Here is a 17,668-nt window from a genome sequence, read left to right on the forward strand (position 1 = left end):
ATTTCTACATATATGTATAGACTAAAGATTTATAGATATTGCAACTAATATGCATATCATTATGCACCAATAAATATAATCTGGTGCAGTTATAATACCTTTTCAATGTATAAAAAGCTTAATTAAAAAAAATATAGACTAAGTTATGATATGACATATATAATCTTGAACTGAATTAATTTAGGCCAAGATGTGTGCGGTAGACAAATTGTTAAATAGTTTGCAAGAGGACCTCTAAACTTCAATTGAGAATGACCGTGTACCGGTGTGCGAAAGGACTATGATAATTTGATTTACGTGATTTAGAACTTTAATATTGTACTGCTGTGCAAAAGGGGACCACGATTTACGTAGCTGAGCATTTTATTATTGTACCGTGGTGCAAAAGGACCGGGTTATAATTAATGTTCATTGGGTCTTTATTATTGTACAGATGTAGAAGGACCAGACTACGATTAATGTATCTGGGTTCTATATTATGGTGCCGTCGTGCAAAAGGATGGACTACAATCAGCGTAAAATTGCACTTTGTACACTAGAATTGGTTCGTGTATTGTATGGTTCATTAAAACTTGAAGTCGGTATACTAGAATCAATTAAACATTTTTGCATGTTAATATGCTAGATCTTTTAAAAAATGACATTCGTGTAATATGGAAATTTAGTGCTTCAGTGGTTATTTCAAGATTTGTGAACGCCATTGTTTTATCATTTAGAAATGACTGATTGGCGTTCGTAAAAATCTTAAACTTGTGAAATCTGATTGATTTCTATCATGAATAACGAGATTTTTCCCTACGTAAAACCCGATTTTACACTCCAGGGATTGATTAAATATATGTAATGGTCAAATAATTAAAGGAAATGTAATTAATTTTAACAAATCAACTTTGATTCTCATCTTTGTTTCGATGTATCGGTGTTAGACTAGTGTAGCATCTGATAGCATTAAACACCTGCTATTAAGCCACCTAAGTCATTGATCAAAATCGGCGTTACAAAAGACTCGATTACTTTACGATAAGTAAACATGTGCATGTTATGTTATGTTTTATGGATTTATTGATTTTGAATAAAAAGTTGCAGAACAAATGAAAAATAAAGGACATAAACAAACAAATATTCAATACAGGCATGAATACCGTCTGCTGAGGATGGAAGAAAACGGGAAGGGATTAGATGGCGATAACGAGGTAAGATTTGGACATGGGGGAGGTGGAATTGGGAAAAATTTGAATAAAAGTTGTTTAAATGAAGGCGGAGTGCACATTTTTCAATTTTAAAAGTATAGTTTGAAGTATATAAAGAATATATAGAGCGCAAAATTGTCGGTGTAGTTAAAGTTAAAAGAGTATGAAGTTGTATTAACAAAAGATGAGCGTAACATTATCAAGTTTGAGGGTAGAGTATGGAGTCGGTTAAGCAATGTAGGAGAGCACTTTGTCAAATGTGAGGAAAGAGTATAAAGTGGTTAAGGCGAAAGAAGAGTGCAAAATTTGCAACTTTAAGGGGAGAGTGTAAGTAATTTGATTAAGGCGAAGGAGGAGTACAACATTGTCAATTTTAAAGAGAGATTAACATACAATGCATATATAGTACGTTTAATATTGAACTGATAGATCAGTCTGGGGAGGGTTCCGGGTGTTTGGATCCCTTGGAACCCTTCCCAGACATCTTTTTTTGGACGATCAATGCTTTTGAATAGGAACATATGGTTGAACAGCCCCCCTTTTAATCCTCGATTGGGACACCCCAGCCCTTTATTCTGTATTTGATTGGGCACCTCCACCCCCTTTGAAAAAATTTTGTATCCAACTCTGTAGATTTATTAATCATTACTTTAAAACAGACAATTTGCTATGGAAAATATTCAACTATTTCTATATACACCATATAATAGAAAATAATGATTTAACTACATGTAGGAATATTGTATATAAAACAAACTCTTTCAGATTGAGGATCTTAAGCAAAATCGATTTTCATTCGAGTTTTTAAATGAACAAAAAAAAATTCAAAAACATGGATTAACCGTTATAATATTATATGATAGAGGCAGAACTGTCAGACAATATTTAAAATAATTTGTAGCCCTCAAATGCCAACTTTTACCTTTTTGTAATTTTTTGCCTATTACCTGTACTTGTATCTAACAAATATTATTGCAATTGATATTTAACAACCCTATATATTTTGTCTTCAGTACGGAATTTTCAAATGTCAAGTGTACAGTAATGCATTATACTGTGGTGTTTAATGTGCAAGTCTATGCTTTCAAAATTAAAAAGTTTTCTTTGCAGATGATTGTGACTACTTTAAACATTTTGTTCCGGACAAAAAAGAAAAAAAACAAGAAGATTTCAATTCTAAGAGTTAAAATTAAACTCTGTTGGTGCAATTAAACTCTAAATGCCAATATATTGCAGCTCGGAGTCTTTTTTTCTATTTTTTCTAGAAAATTGTGTCGTGAGAATCAAAACTTTTATCTTGACAATCGAAATTTTGTCATCAATTAATATGAAAATATGAAAACGTCAAGTAATAGATCTCAAGAGTTGAACTGAGCTTTGTTGGTGCAATCTATTGGTAGTTGTCAATAGTTAAAAGATCGTTTAAAAACTTATTTTTATCTATCAGACTATAAATCATTAAATTTAATATCAATAGCTGGGAGATCGTTTTGAAAATTTGTTTTAACTTTTGGTTTAATCCTTAAAACTATAATGTAACCATACAGTTCTTTCGGAGGAAGGGTCCTGAATGCTCTACAACTTCGTAGATTATCTGGACATTTTAACTTTTTTTTTTATTTGAGCGTCGCTGATGACACTTTTGCAGACAAAACGAGAGAAAAGCGCAAATGTAAAAGCCTGGTATCTGTGATAATTTTAGTCTGACACTTTGTATGAATTATTTCGGAACATGTATATATACCTGACCATGACTATAAGATAAATGTCATTAGATACATTAACATCTAGCTTGTACAAACAGATACATTATTCAGTTGCGGATTATGGGGCGGTGCGTATATGTCGTTAGCATAAAATCTTTCTAAAAAAAAAGTGTGCATCTCTCGGCAGAATATATAGTGTCTGCTTTCGACAATTGTGCCACTTTAAACCTCCTTAATCCGCCCTTGTTATGTATGTTTAAATCTACATTACGGGACCACTCTTGTGTCATAGTTTTACCTCGAGTTTTACACCGTTATTGAAAGCGTTAATAAGTGGTCCCTGTGGTCCGATGGGGCATATTACATGTAGTATATGAATTTTACCCCTCGATATAGTGAAAAATACCTAGATTGATTGATTGTTAGTTGCTTAACGTCCAGTGGCAAATGTTTTATGCATGTTAAATTACCGAGAACATAATGTTATTGCAATTTCTCAATAAACGGTCAAATATATAATTGTCTATAAATAATTCATGCATACATACATTGTATCAGATTGTTCATTTATTGCTGTCCAATACACACCGTCTTTACATGTACAAAATGTAAAAATAGTTTATATATCATATATGTATAATAACATACAAGTAAACTCAGTTGATCATAATTAAGCACATGTTTGTAAACAATATCTGGTTTTTTTTAAACAACAATTTATCACTTCATACTCTAACATGTGTGTAATTAAGATAACATGTATATTTTTCAACATTATATGACAATTTATGAATAAAAAAAAATAACCCCCATAAGACATTTATAGTAAAATTAACCTTCGTTGCGGTGCCCGTGGTTAAAAGATCCGGTAACATCATACTTCATCCTAAATATAATAATAATCACTTGAACAAAGTTAAATTTTCTGAAATTTGAATGCTTATATAGAATTGTATATTATAGATCCTCCGACCTGTTGATGCCCCGGTTAATATCCTTGCAGCATTCTGACATGACTGTATTTGGCATTGTATGAGACTGGGCACTGACCATTTCTGTCCTATACACGACACCGTACCTTTACATGTACGAAATGTAAAGATAGTTTTAACACTACATATATGTATAATAACAAAAGAGTAAACAAACGGAAAGTTACAAAAATGATCATAAGCACATTTTTTTTAAACAATGATTAATCACTACATACTTTTAGATGTGTTTTTTTTTTAAATTACAATTACATGTATATGTATGTTTCAACATTATATGAACAATTCGTAAATAAAAAAAATAAACCCCCGTAGGACACTTCTAGTAAATTTTACTGTCGTTATGTTGTTGTCCGCAGTGTAAAGATCCTGTATATTAACTTCATAAATATGTTAAGATGGTGCGTGAAAAATTTGATATCTCTGCAGTATCGGCGGCCATGGATAAACCCAACCCTAGCAAAGTAAGTTTTTTTTTACATCAAATATACTTGCCACAATCTGTATGTATGTGCCTGTCCCAAGTCAGGGGCCTGTAATATCAGTGGTTGTCGTTTGTTGCGGTTTAAGATAAATCTTATTGTACATAAATTACACTGTCAGTTTTCTCGTTTGAATTGTTTACATTTGTCATTTGGGAACCTTTTATAGCTGACTATGCGGTATGGGATTTTCTCATTGATGAAGACCGTGCGGTGACTTATAGTTGTTAATTTCTGTGTCATTTGCAAAGTTTTTTGACAGCATGAATAGCAGGAAAAGATTCGGATTTTGAAAACCTATTCTTATGGGTTCAACTATTTGAAAGAAAGGTATAACAAAAATTAATACTGAATTCCAAGTTAAATTCAAAAAGGGAACATAATAATAACGGACAAAATCTAACAATATTAATCACCGGAACACGTAAAAGGTTGAAGTGTTTTTTTTATACATATATGTCTGTATGTCTTGATATGTGATAACTTTACGACAGACCTAAGGTCAATATATTTGCATACAATCTGCTCAAGTTACACTATCCAATCGTAGTACTTATTTATCCGTCCGTTCAGAGCAAATCTTAACTTAAAAAATTATATTTATATTAGCCAATTACTGTCAGTACATAGATTCGGCCGTTAGTTTTCTCGTTTGAATTGTTTTACATTTGTCCTTTCGGGGCCTTTTATAGCTGACTTTGCGGTATGGGCTTTGCTCATTGTTGAAGGTCATACGGTGACCTATAGTTGTTAATGTCTGTGTCATTTTGGTCTCTTGTGGATAGTTGTCTCCTTGGCAATCATATCACATCTTCTTTTTTATAAGTACTTATTATTTGTGACATCGTGTCAAAACTGTACTGCCTGCATTCAGTTCTTCGATCTATACCACACGGCTAACTAGGTTATATAAAATAAAGGCTAAACATCTATATAGGTTATTAAGTTTTACACAGTTTGATAAACGAAAAATTCAGGTAACCAAATATTTGAAGTTTCTTATTTAGTTTCTTTGGTATGCACTTCATTTCAAATGCGTACTATATATTGAATGCGAAAACATTTACAAATTTATCCAAAAACAATAGTTTTTATTCATTTTCTTTCGCCTTCTTTATTTGTTATGAATATACACTTTTGAACTTTTGCGTGTGTTAGGCCATATCTAATTTCATTTGATTTTGGGTCTGAGTACATTAGATTTAATGTTGAAATTTGATTTAAACGAATCACCTTACTATTCATAAGAATAAGAATATATGGTATAAATGATTGATTGATTGTTGGTTGCTTAACGTCCAGTGGCAAATATTTAATTCATATTCAGGACGATGGTATGATTGCTATGAAACAACTCTCCACCAGAGACAAAATGTTAACAAATATAGGTCACCGTACGACCTTCAATCATGTCCAAAATCCATACAAAGTATGGATTAGACACGGATGCAGGGCTTTTTCACACTTTAAGGAAGATACTAAAGTGTGATAAACATTACCTTCTATTATGTGTAAATTTACCACAGCTCAATAAAGCTATGTTCCGGATTGCAATACAAAATTGTTTTTGATATCGTCTGTATCAGATTGTTGTCTACCGTTAATGGTACCAATCATTTTACGAGGATATCACCAGTCCAGCCCATATTGGTACTTCGGTACTGGCATGAAAATACGGATTTTGTGTTGTTGCAATTTACTGTTACAAACTTTTGGAAATTATTTCAAAATTAAGGAATATATCCGTTCAGACGCAAATCTCTGGTTTCCTGTCCGACTTTGCCTATACTCTTTTGCCATTTTTGGTCTACAAGCTCTTTATATTTTCAATAAGCTTTGGATTTTCCAAATACTTTGAGCATTATCGAAGAGACGTTTATTGTCGAAATGGGCAGACAAATTGGTACCGTAAATGTTATTATCTACCGTCGATTGGCATTGTAATACAATGGATTTTCCAATCGTAAAAACATTGTAGATTTTGATATGTGTTGCCTGTTGCATCTGTGGTACAAATAGCTGGTAATAGGGTATGTAAATGGTACAAATTCGTTTGCCCTTTTGTTATTAAAAATCTGATCTATAAGCAAGATCTCCTTCGGCGGTTAGATTATTCGATCCCAATTCTGAATTTGTCAACAAAACATTACATAACATTCTTCCAACTGTAAGAGTGTTGTTTTTAGTATGAAAATGCGAAATAAAAGAGAATTATGTAAATAGAGGAAATATTTAGAAAAATCGATGTTTGTGTTTGACAGGCTATGTGTGTCGTCTGCTTTACGTATTGATCGCTTGTCACTTTAACAATAATGGCCGAGAGGTGATTTGTTATTTTCCATATGCTTTTCTGGAATTAATTATAAAAACAATCAGTGTTATTCATAACTAATAATTAATAGGATAACTGTAATGGCTGTTCTTGTGGGATTTTGCACGTGAATTAATCCTGCGAAAATGAAGGATCAGGTAAGAAAGACCCCGTATGAGAAATTGACATCAACAAGTGACACCATCTGGTAATCAAATGTTTAGCTTTATAAATGACATCTCTACATTATTTATACAAGCTGTCGAAATTAAGAGTATTATAGTATATAATGGCATTTTTATGTAGTTTTTATTTGAAAAGCCAAATACTGATTAATTAACCTTATTTATTTTAAAGGTTTAAAACAAATCACAGTAAAAGTACAGAAAATTACACAAAATGTCGTTTCTGTCATTGTAATAATATATCTATAGAGGAGATCTATAATATCTTGTTTTTCTATAAATAATTGACGAATATAGATCATTAATACGAGTGGGAAATTGTTATTTAAATTTGAAACAAAAATCTCAATTACTCGCAGCAGCCCTACTTTAACATTAAAATCAATACGGATTTCAATTGAATTTAATATCTTATTTTCTAAAGAAAATTGATTTGCATTTGCTTTTGTTTTCTTATTCTGAAGGAAAATCAATTCAATTTTAATTGTTTTCTTACTTTGTGAAATTCTCCTCATTAAACCCAACGGATAAATTGTATACAAAAATCATACTAGAAAAAAAATCTTTGTTTTTATGGTAAAATTTTCAATTCGTACAACTTTATGAAAAACATTTGACTTATCTCCCTTACTACACTACATTACATTGCGACCGTCGTAAGAATTATTCAGCTGAACGTGACCACTGCTGATGAAAGACATGTATGCAGTATTTTATAGGACAATCCGCCCCGTAACCGATGTCTTCTTGTAATTGTAATAAAATTAAGTTTACAACTCGACCTGTTAAAACTGGCATTCAGTTTAAGAAAAAGTTTTTACTTTAATGCCTGTTCGCTTTTCGATTTCATGCTCGCCACTGTTTCTTTTTTTTTTTCTTTTTCATTGTTTAAGAGGGGAGGGTCTTTTTCGTCCGTACCAGAGTACGGTTGTTCTATTCATGATTGGCTTGTAAAAAAATCCTCGGATGTCTTTAAAATGTTTCTAATATTTGACATTGAAAAAGAAAATTATCTGTTCGAAAAGTTTAAGCATTAATCTCTACCTTCTTTTTTCATTTTGAAATTAAGAACATTCATCTTACATCTGCAAGTTGAAAAACTCCTATCATTCAAGATTTCAATGCTTCTTTTATTTATAATTTTATTCGGCTGTAAAAGTGTTGATCGAAGCACATTTGTGTTTCTGATCAACGCCTTTACACCTCTTTGAAATTACAAAAGCGGGATCAGATTCTTATAATACATATTTATACATACTATAACCATGAAATTACGAGTTAAATTAAGCTCCTTTATGTATTGTTGTTACGTCGTCAAGGAAAGCACGTGCGGTCATAAATGGGTTTTTTTTATTGGGAAATTAAATATACTTTCTGAATGCCTCGCGACTGTTGTATGTCAATCAAAATTGAGGAATCTTATCAACCATCTCTGCAAAGTAAATATTCTATAAAGATAAAGAGGATCATTCGGTTGTGTTAACCTATAAGAACGTGATAACATTTTTTACAATGAAAGTTGTGTAATCTTTTTAGCCTTGAAGTGTGTCTTACTGTGTTGTGATATTAAATTCAGGTTAGGGTGAAGGTTTGGCGCCTGTTAAAACGTTTAAATGTGCTAGATAAGTCAGGACCCTGTTCAGTGGTTGTAGTTTGTTAATTTGGTTAAAAGTGTTTCTTGTTTCTCATTTTTTTATATTGATAAGACCGTTGGCTTTCCTGTGCGAATAGTTTTACATTATTTTTGGGCCCTTTATAGCTTGATGTTCGATGTGAACCAATGCTTTGTGTTGAGGGCCGGACTATGACCTATTATGATTTACATTTTACAAATTGTGACTTGTCTCCTTGACACTATTACCACATCTTCTTATATCTATTGAGTTAAGGAATAACAGTACTGTAATTAAAGAATTGTCGCCGTCAATTGGCTATTTGACGGTCGCAAATTCAGTGTTATTGGCTGATGCAAATGCAAATAGTATCTTACATAAAGATTGCATTATATTGGTGCATTTCTGCCTATAATGTTCTTTAGTCTGACATTAGTTGACCTAGATGGAAAATACCGAGCACACCCGAGTATATTGAAAATATCCTATTCGGTACTGCCACATGACTGAAATTCATATCACATCCAATGTTACAATTGGATAGGTTAACAATAAAATCCACGTACATTGTAACATTATTCGGCAATGGTGGCTTAATTTCATTCTATGTTAATGGTCCAAACCTCTAATCACAATAAATTTCACATAAAAGTCGTCTGGTTGGAATTTTTGTTTTGATGATAATGAAGCCAACAATATGATTTTGCAATGCAAACGACGTTACGTTATATAGCATGTTTTACGTTGACTGTAGATAATCAATATTATGTTAGCGTTATTTATAAAATCAAGGATAATTGCATTTCTTTGTTTAGTGGTATAAAAAGTACCTATCATTCCGCTTCGTGCAGTTAACTATTGTTGAACTTCCGCGGAATGTAATAATGTTCGATTGCAGCATCGTTATGTTGTCGGTATAATTGATTTTGTTTTACTTTATAATGTAGAGAAAAATCCATTAACAAGTAATCGCACAATGATCAGTTTCAGTTCGAGGTTCAAAATAAATGCTTGAAATTTTAACAAGCCTGCATGATTTATCTCGGTTTTTAAATTTTAAATTCATATTTCTTACCTCTTAGATGATTATATCGTTCTTCATATGATTTGTAAATTGTGTTAATGTGTATGTGTAACGGTTTATTTCTTCCTCTGTGATATTTATCCTGAGGATAATTATTTCCCATTATGATATATATTTTTTTAACAATTTCGCTTTATTTCAAATACACTATTATTATTTCATTGTATTTTTAAAGGATATTTTTTTTTCTAATAACTATTCAATAAGTTAACTACCCAGATAGAATTTCACGGCAAAGGATAAAATATCACAGGGAAATAGATTCCTCCGGATAAAAAAATAACAACAACTACTGTGAGATTTTTTCCTCCGGATCAAATTTCACACGGATATAATTTTGCTTTACATATGCAAGGAATTATTGTGTATACTACGTCTATAGGTTTTTGGACAGGTTACCTTACTCTTTGGTAGGACATGCTAGTACTCGGTCAAATAAGAGCAACGTAAAAATGAAAAAAATCAAGCTTACAATTAGTATATAACTGGATTATTCAGGTTAGGTTTTTGTCTTCTGTCATGAGCGATATAGTTAGCAGAATATAGCAACTGGATTGTTCGGTTAGGGCATTGGCTTCAATTATGAGTGACAGAGGGTGGAATATAACGACTAGATTATTCAGGTTAAGTTATTGGTTTCAGTAATGAGCGATAGTGAGTGGAATACAACGACTGGATTATTCGGGTTAGATTATTGACTTCAGAATGAGTTATCGTCAGTTGGTAAAGTCCATATTGCGGAATCATTTTGACGCATGAATGTTTCCAAAGCAGTTAATTGAGAGTGGAAATATAAACCAACCATTTTTTTTTTATTTCTTTGTTTGACTGATTCGTCAGTTGACAAATTTCTTTAAGAAAAAATGTATGTGCTTAATTATATACTAGAACAACTAGAACACGATCATAAAATGTTAAAAACTGGATGTGTTTCACTTTACATTAGTGGGTTATTGTTCCTAAATATACATTGGGAGTTTCCCCCATTATTATCCGAGCATAATTATATAATATACCGGTGTTGACAGATTTAACGAAAGCATCGAAGCGAAAATGAACGGTTTGCCAAAACTTATAATTGCAATTTTTAGGTATTTATAAATGTCAAAGCTTCAATGTTGTATATTCCACCAGAACAAAGCAATAATTATATATGTGCATAAGAGCATTTGGAAAATAATTAGTCAACATTCACTTCTTGAAAGAAGATACAAATGTAAAAACGCGACGGTATCTTTGTTTGTTTCCATACGCTCTTATAAATAGATTATATTTTTCATCATAGTGTATTTGTTGTATACATGGCTCGTTTTCGTTCCGTCTGCTTGCTTCTATCGAATTTTCTCCCGATGGTATAACAACATTATTCATAGGGTATTTTTATACTGAGTGTATATTTCTTTATCAATATTGATCGATGCTACTGAATGAAAATGCCGTTACAACTACAGGCCAATCGATATCCTGTCAAATTCTTCTAAATCTGTCTTTTAACCATATCAAATTAGGACATTGTTGCTTAGCAACGTCTTATATCTCAATTCTGTAACAATATATGTGTCCATCTGACGACTCATTTAAATTTATTAAGTTAAAATGGTTCTTTTAGCATTTTTAACGCATCACTTTTTTATGAATGCCCATGCAAGCTACATGTATATGTATGTGTTAATAAATATCTCACAATATATGCAATTAATGTATTTGAGTTTACGCTGGTGGCTGAGGTTATATTTATATAGGACCATATATGACGAAATGCATGCATGGTAGTCTTGATGAGGCCATGTAGTTTGATTTATATCTACTCTCGAATAGAAGTTTATTGTTTAAAAAGAAATGAGTACCGACCGGACAGATCAAACCCTTTCATGTACCGTTTTGAAAACAAAATGTCGAGTCTTACGTGTAAAGGGAAGATAACCTGCCTGTTTTTGCAAGAACATTTTCATATTCAGTCTTTTACATTCAGTAAATATAAAACTTTTAATTGATTTCAACGTATTATTTTCCAAAAGTAGCATGTGTAAAGGGCGCTTTTACTTTTCATACAACGCATACTATTAAAATTTGATTAAAATTTAGTTAAGATGTTTAGCAAATATGGTGCAGAATTTGTGCTTGTAAAAAAGAATTATAATTAAGGTTATCGTTCTGAACAAAATGATATGGGTCGTTTTCAAAAAATGTCGAATTTTCAGTACACCCATGCTAACTTTTTTATTTCTAATGGAAATTTCAGGTGTAATGGTTTAAATGAAAGCTTGTCGGATTTGTGATTCAGAACATTAATAATAAACACACCTTGCATCTATTTTGATAAGATTAAACTGCATTTAAGACCCATTTTGGGGGTATTTGTCTGCGTACAGTGTCAGAAAAACACATTTCAAATGATTTTTTTGCGATTTTCTGATCGCCTTGATATCTACAAAAGGGACTTTTTAAGAACGTTAAATATTACTCTAACGAAAATTCGTAGCTTCTATATCATTGTATGTAACATATTATCTACAAACTAAATTGAATCTGCGTACAGGAGGTTCATGTCTTTCCTGTTACCGCTACTTAAATCAGCCGTGAAATTATTCTCCCTATGAATATTGAATCAGTCAGTGTTGATTTCAAAAGTGCAAAGTAATCTTTACATTTAAAACGCCTCGTTTCTTGAACGACAGTGTAGAGAAAAGAAATTTCAAGACATTTAGTGAAAAAAATAGAGCGTACTTTTTTTTATGTCTATGCTGTTACCATCAATTTTGATTAAATACACCAACAGTATATTTGTAAAAAGTGCAATAACGTGTTGGAAACCAAATTCACAATAGAAAAACATAATCACTTCACCAAAGGGAGTAGTTATTTCACAACAGCAATCAAAAACGAAGAAATTTGTCTATCCTGTTATGTCTATCCTGTTACTATGGTTGCTATGGTTACAGTAACAGCATAGACAATTGTAGACAAAAACGTCGTTATTTTTTTTATCTTAACATATAGGTGCAAAACGAATGAAATATTTCGTTGTTTGAAGTCATCTTAAGGTTATAACGTCTTAATCTTCCCAATTAAGCATTCGCAGGTGCAATACTGATATCGGTAACAGGATAGACAAAAAGGTAACAGGATAGACAAAAAGGTAACAGGATAGACTTTTATATAGTAATATATCAGAAACGTACGTTCCTGTTACCAATGAAATATAGAGAAAAGTAAACTAACTTATGAGGGATTTACTTGATGTTGGGTTTATTTGAAAGGGTGAAAAAATGCCGAACAATATAAATTGCTATCTTAGACTTGCATTACTGGTGGTAATTTTTACAACCTTTGAAAACCAATTTTTAGAGGCATTTTTAAGTACAACCTGGAAAATTGGCAAATAATCTATTATATTACAGAATGAATATATATAGAAGTTTATTCTCTTGAAAACCATCTAATTGTCTACGTAAAACAAGCTTAACATTTTATCTAAACCTTTTCTTAATAACCCAAAATTTCTTTTGAAAATGGTAACAGGATAGACAAAATAATGTACCACCGATCAAAAAATGTTTCAACATATTCTTGTATGACATCATTAAGATTGCATCTTTTAATATGTTGTTCTTAAAGTACTGTTTGTTATGATTTGCTTATGTAGAGGGTTGTTTGAATAAGTAACTTTTAATATTTTTTTCAATTTCAAAATTCGACATTTTTTGAAAATGACCCATATAAAGTATGAAATATATATTCAATGAAAAAATCCTATTTGTTCTTCAAATTCATCCAGAACATAAATCTTGCAATTTACGTAAATCATGGCAAAAATAGATACAGTTTAGCTATATACAACGAAAATACATTTTAATTCTTCTTAATGCTAAACTATTAGCCTAAGCTTCGTAGCTACTCATTAGCGATAATAGATTTTGTATGTCTTTTCTGGTTTAAATTGCGTATTCTTAACCGATTCTCACAACAGAGGAATTTGGAGTACATCACATATATTACACACACGTATCTGTAGAAGTAATTTTGCAGCGACAAACTAGATAAACTCGGCTCGGGACTGTGCTACACATACTATCACTAGTTCTACTGAATGTCTATCTACGCTGTAATAATCAATTTGCTATAACTATTTCATCGACGCACGTGTGCATGATATCGTAATTCGCTGGAATTAGTTAAGCTCGTCAATTAATTAGCAATTTTGTAAGATTATTCTGTGTACAGAAAATAATAATAAGTGGAAAAAATAACACAAAACCTATGCCGGATTACACAATGATTTATTCCGGATTAATGCGATGATTTTTCATCAAGATTGATTTTATAGCCAATAATTTAAGCTGGATAGTTTGAGGACAATGTATAGACAGTAAGATAGTTTGGGGATTTATGAAATGGAAAAGAAATCTAAAGCCGAATCACCTGATGGCGAACAGGTAAGGAGTGGGTTTTATGGAAGGGAAAGGGGAGTTTGAGGAAAGAAGGGGAAGTGGGGGAGGGGGGGGGGGGGGGTCATGTCATTATTTACTTCATTTCAGTATTTAAAAATTTAACTGCAGTATTCATATCAAATACCTAAATTTAACTTCATTAACTTGACTAGTATATAGGTATCAAAGGTATCAGGATTACAATTTAGTACGCCAGACGCTCGTTTCGTCTACATAAGACTCATCAGTGACGCTCATATCAAAATATTTGCAAGTTGATAGATAATAAACATTAGTTCGCGTACCTTATGTACTTCTTCAATTTTTTCTACATCACGATTTTGTTTTATATGTTGGATTCTTTGCTTAACGTCCAGTGACAAATATTACATGGATATTCAGTAGCTATTATAACTGTTATGTGTTATAAATATATATCCACTTGTTTGTAGTACTTATTGCAAAGACTGAAATCATGTGTCAAAAAAAACAATGCTGAAACATTTCAAAAATATTAAATAAAGATGAAGTAGAACAAAATATGACTTTGGAAGGACTAAGAAACTTCGCCTTTATTAGGAGTAAAAGTTCTCTATTATTTAGTTTAATATAATATTTATCACTTGAGGGCTTCAAAACTTTACTGAACATTGTTTAGACCATCGATTCTTTTTCAGTTCGTACATATTTGCATCTGTGTTTGTTTACATAGCATGTATAATATACAAATGATAAAATATTTTCGTCATAGTTGCTTAGTAATATACAGTCAAACCTACTATAAAGGTCATCTCTATACATTGAAAACTTGTCTTTGCAAATCATTTTTTCTCCCGCTTTAGTTTTAAACCCAATGCGTTTTGAATCTCAATATATTGTCAACTCACTTGTAAGGTCAGTTTCCTCTTCTCCCAATGGTGACCATTATATATATAGGTTTGACTGTATTATTATGCCTTCAAGTGTGTTTTTCGAATAAACGTCAACAAGTAACATACTGCCAAGGTCAAATTATAAAGTTCGAGAGTAAAAGTAGTCAAATACATGGAATGTTTGTCAGTTTTAAAAATAAAGGAACTTAAGGTGGTACCTAACACTTTCACTAGAATTAATTTGGCTCGTTTAATTTTCATAAACTTTTGACAAAGTATTTACTTTGACCATTTAACAAAAATATCAAAAATATCAAAAATTTTGAACCAACCATTTATCAGAAAAATTACACTGGTTATATAGCAGTTTGACAAATACCAATTTTGATCATTGAGAAACTTTATGTTCCCTTTACAACACAACGTAATTAAAACGTTTAGCTGACTTTACAGAGGTATCTCCCTGTAGTGTTAGGTACCACCTTAAAAGTAAATTAAGGAACAGAGACTAGATTTACGAAGTTTGATTTATGTCGTTACTCCCGTAAAATCAAGTTACAATGTAATTCTATGATAAATTAAATAAACATAAACAAAAAATTTAAAAGGTCTAAATACAAATAAAATTCAAACTTATTAGTTTTCCTGGATACATGTATGTTTCAACAGATTGAGTTGGGAATCTTACGAGGCTTAGGACAGACCACCCCGGCCTTTCGTATTTTATGGCCGAACATTTGAGTACGTGTGTTAAAACAAAAGATCAAGAATTATAAGTTAAAATCTTATTTCATTCTCCAAGCAAGCCACTTAAAAAGTGTAAGCAATTTGTAAAAGTAAAATATAAATATTGATTTAACAAATATGATGGAATTTCAGTTCCTGAAACTGATCATTACAAAATCTCGAACGGTTCAATTTTATGAGAAAAAATCTTCTGAATCTGAAAAATAAGAATGAAGGTTCTGTAAATTAGCAATGTGCTGGCAGTCTAAGCAACTTGAAAAATGTGAAAAATATAAATATTGATTTAACAAATATGACGGAATTTGTTCCTGGAACTTTCAAAAATCTCTCGTGATTTAAAACGGTTTAATTTTATAAAAGATTTTTCTTCTTAAGCTGAAAAGTAATTATGAAGATTCTGTATTTTAGCTATGATTAGTTCATGAAGCGATATGGCTCATATTTTGCACGAAATGTTTATACAATATATCATGTGGTTTATTATAAGAAACCAGCGCAGATTTGTATGGACAGATGATTGATTGTAAGTCATAAACAATCTGTTTGTAAGACTATTGGTTTTGATAACGATTAATTCGGGATTTATTTGTGTAAAACAGAACTAGCATGGGAATTTGTATATATGTATTTGATTCGTTTCATCACGATTTGTAGAAATATAATCACATAATTATGAATTTTTAACGCAATCAATGCCGTGGTCATTTTTTTTTTTTGGGGGGGGGGGGGGGAGTGGGTTCTAGATTAAAACTGTATCTCTTATAAGGCGTCAGTAGAAATGAAATAGACTTATATTTTATTTATCCACGACAATATAAGAGGGTCTGTATGGGATTTACAGAATAGAGAACAGTATAATAGGCAAAAATTACAGAACTGAAAAATTAGGCCCAAAAAATGAAGAAATGAGAATAACTGAGCGCTGATATTCAAAAGTTGAGAATAATGGGCAAACCTGATAACAAATAGAGAAAAGTAGTCTAATAGGCAAAAGAATAAAGAAATGAAGCACCACCCATCCAGAGCCTTTAGCAATGTACAGTAGTCAGAAATATATATATATACACTTGTCTCTGAGTAGAAATGTCACTAGATCGCAATGAATATTTCAACAAGAGATTATTACTGTAGTTGTCTTCAGGAATGATGCGTTGATTGTAGACCTTTGGCAGCCAGCCTTCGTTTAATTGATTTACAACTTTTGTAAGCTCGGGACGGTTGTAGGATGATAATTATTGGTTATTGTTAAGAGTTGGTATGTTGACCTTTGGAATTTTAAGTTTTACCTCAAACTGCCAATGCGGTACTGGCTTTGCTCATTGTTGAAGGCCGTACGTTGACCTACATGTATAGTTGTTAATTTCTGTTCTTTTCGGTCTAAGTGGAGAGTTGGCTCATTGGCAATCATACCACATTTTCTTTTTTTTTAAATATTTTATCAACTTTTTCAAAAAAAATGTTTTTGCAGATAAAGAAACAATACAATGGATTTCGCCTCCATCAGATAATACTGCAATGCCAAAACAATTTAATTCGTTGGCACAGAAACTTCGCAATAACGACGATAGTAAGTCTAAAGAGACTTTAGTCTATTATATATAATAATTGAATTGTAGCTATCTTCTAGATGCGATGCGTTAACACTCATAATTGATTAAAACGTCACACTTGCTATAAACTAATTAAATTTCCGAATTTGATTGACATCAACGATAATTAATTTAGACATCCATATTTCTAAACTTGTAAAATAAAATACATGAATGTATGAACGAATGACGTTACTTCTGGTAAAAAAAACATATCGGAAGATCACTAACAGGTTCAATTATTACATGTCGTTCTGAACATGCATGATATATTTGCCACTGGACTTTAATTAACCAATTTGTACATGCATTTGTGAAAATTAACTGGGAGGACTGACTTTCACATTTATAACATTGATAAGTTTACATATTTTTCTAATACAAAATAGCTGATGAGCTGAATAATTGATCATACATACATACATTGTATTAGGATTTAGCCAAAAGTACTTTTGTACAATGTTATA

General features: G+C 31.5%; 1 protein-coding gene across 20 annotated transcripts in view; it reads left to right on the forward strand.

Moving 5' to 3' along the window:
* The window catches only part of LOC139503116 (prolyl endopeptidase FAP-like), a 123,551-nt gene that overhangs the window by 64,022 nt on the left and 41,861 nt on the right, over nucleotides 1–17,668 (forward strand). For 3 of the 20 annotated variants that reach the window (XM_071292826.1, XM_071292829.1, XM_071292835.1), the window contains exon 1: nucleotides 1,080–1,193. The exons of 6 other annotated variants lie outside the window; for them this stretch is intronic. In XM_071292826.1, coding sequence (XP_071148927.1) covers nucleotides 1,092–1,193 — 102 coding nt within the window. In that variant the 5' untranslated portion in view covers nucleotides 1,080–1,091. Of the gene's footprint in view, nucleotides 1–1,079; nucleotides 1,194–4,207; nucleotides 4,353–6,640; nucleotides 6,840–13,648; nucleotides 14,000–17,668 lie in introns of those variants that run through there. 11 more of the 20 variants (XM_071292837.1, XM_071292838.1, XM_071292839.1 and 8 more) reach the window with 8 other exon arrangements.

The sequence above is a fragment of the Mytilus edulis genome, chromosome 14 (genome assembly GCF_963676685.1).
Source record: "Mytilus edulis chromosome 14, xbMytEdul2.2, whole genome shotgun sequence".
NCBI lineage: Eukaryota > Metazoa > Mollusca > Bivalvia > Mytilida > Mytilidae > Mytilus > Mytilus edulis.